General features: G+C 41.5%; 1 protein-coding gene across 1 annotated transcript; it reads left to right on the top strand.

The window, feature by feature from the left end:
• Positions 1–77: 77 nt before the first annotated feature.
• Positions 78–860, top strand: LOC107580953 (tRNA:m(4)X modification enzyme TRM13 homolog). The gene is made up of 3 exons (XM_016266562.1): positions 78–212; positions 302–376; positions 451–860. The coding sequence occupies exons 1-3, from the start codon at positions 140–142 to the stop codon at positions 858–860; spliced, it is 558 nt and encodes a 185-aa protein (XP_016122048.1). The 5' UTR covers positions 78–139.
• The last annotated feature ends 25 nt before the right edge of the window (positions 861–885 follow it).

Below are 885 nucleotides of genomic sequence, written 5' to 3'. Positions count from 1 at the left end.
TTTACTTGTGGAAAGGTCCAGTACTCGCTTTAAGGTGTGGTGTCAATCACATAAAGCCATCCTTTCCTCAAATTCAGGAAAATATTGTTCTTTCTACTCGAAAGTAAGGTTAAATGTCAATTTTATGTTTTTTAGGTAGATGGCAAGCACAAAAATGCAGACTCAGCATTTGATAGGCTTCAAGTTGATATTCAGCACCTTAATTTATGCGAGTAAACTAGTCGTAATTGTCTTAATATATTCTAAAATAAATAGTTTTACTATTTTAATTTGATCTAATAAACTACTTTGTACTTTTCAGCGAAGGTCCCTCTTCTGAGAAAAAAAGGACTTCCTATTATTGGTGTTGGGAAGCACCTGTGTGGTGCAGCAACAGGTAGACTAGAATTCAATAAACGTCATTATGGTATCAGTACTACTAGATTGAGTTTTGTCAACTTGTCACCACAGATCTGGCCCTTCTGTGTTTATTTGAGCACAGCTGCACCGACAAAGATGATGAACCTCCAACAAAGCGCATAAAACTCCATCAGAATGAGGGTGGTGGTGATTTTATCAAGCCTGTTCCCTCAACCGAAGGCAGGGAAACTGGTGAAAAGCTCATAGTGTCAGGACTGGCCATCGCTCTTTGCTGCCACCACCGTTGCGACTGGAGACACTACGTGGGAAAAGAGTTCTTCAGGCAGAGAGGTCTTGGACCGGAAGAGTTTGCTGCCTTTCAGTGCATGTCGAGCTGGGCCACTTGCGGGATGAGAAAAATTGGCTCCAAGACAACAGAAAAACGAAGTGAACATAAAACCGGTGAAGAGGAAGAACATGAGATGAGCGAGGAAGCTTTACCAGATACCCTCAACAGGTGAGTTTTCTGCTGATTGACCAATACAA

This window comes from Sinocyclocheilus grahami, unplaced genomic scaffold, assembly GCF_001515645.1.
Source record: "Sinocyclocheilus grahami isolate Dianchi unplaced genomic scaffold, SAMN03320097.WGS_v1.1 scaffold55158.1, whole genome shotgun sequence".
NCBI lineage: Eukaryota > Metazoa > Chordata > Actinopteri > Cypriniformes > Cyprinidae > Sinocyclocheilus > Sinocyclocheilus grahami.
This window is presented reverse-complemented; position numbering and strand designations above follow the sequence as displayed.

Excerpts from the sequence above, each read along its gene's own strand:
- LOC107580953 (XM_016266562.1), top strand. The coding sequence starts at position 140 with ATGGCAAGCACAAAAATGCAGACTCAGCATTTGATAGGCTTCAAGTTG. Across the intron at positions 213-301 it reads CAGCACCTTAATTTATGCGA|CGAAGGTCCCTCTTCTGAGA; the intron begins GTAAACTAGTCG and ends TGTACTTTTCAG. Across the intron at positions 377-450 it reads CCTGTGTGGTGCAGCAACAG|ATCTGGCCCTTCTGTGTTTA; the intron begins GTAGACTAGAAT and ends TTGTCACCACAG.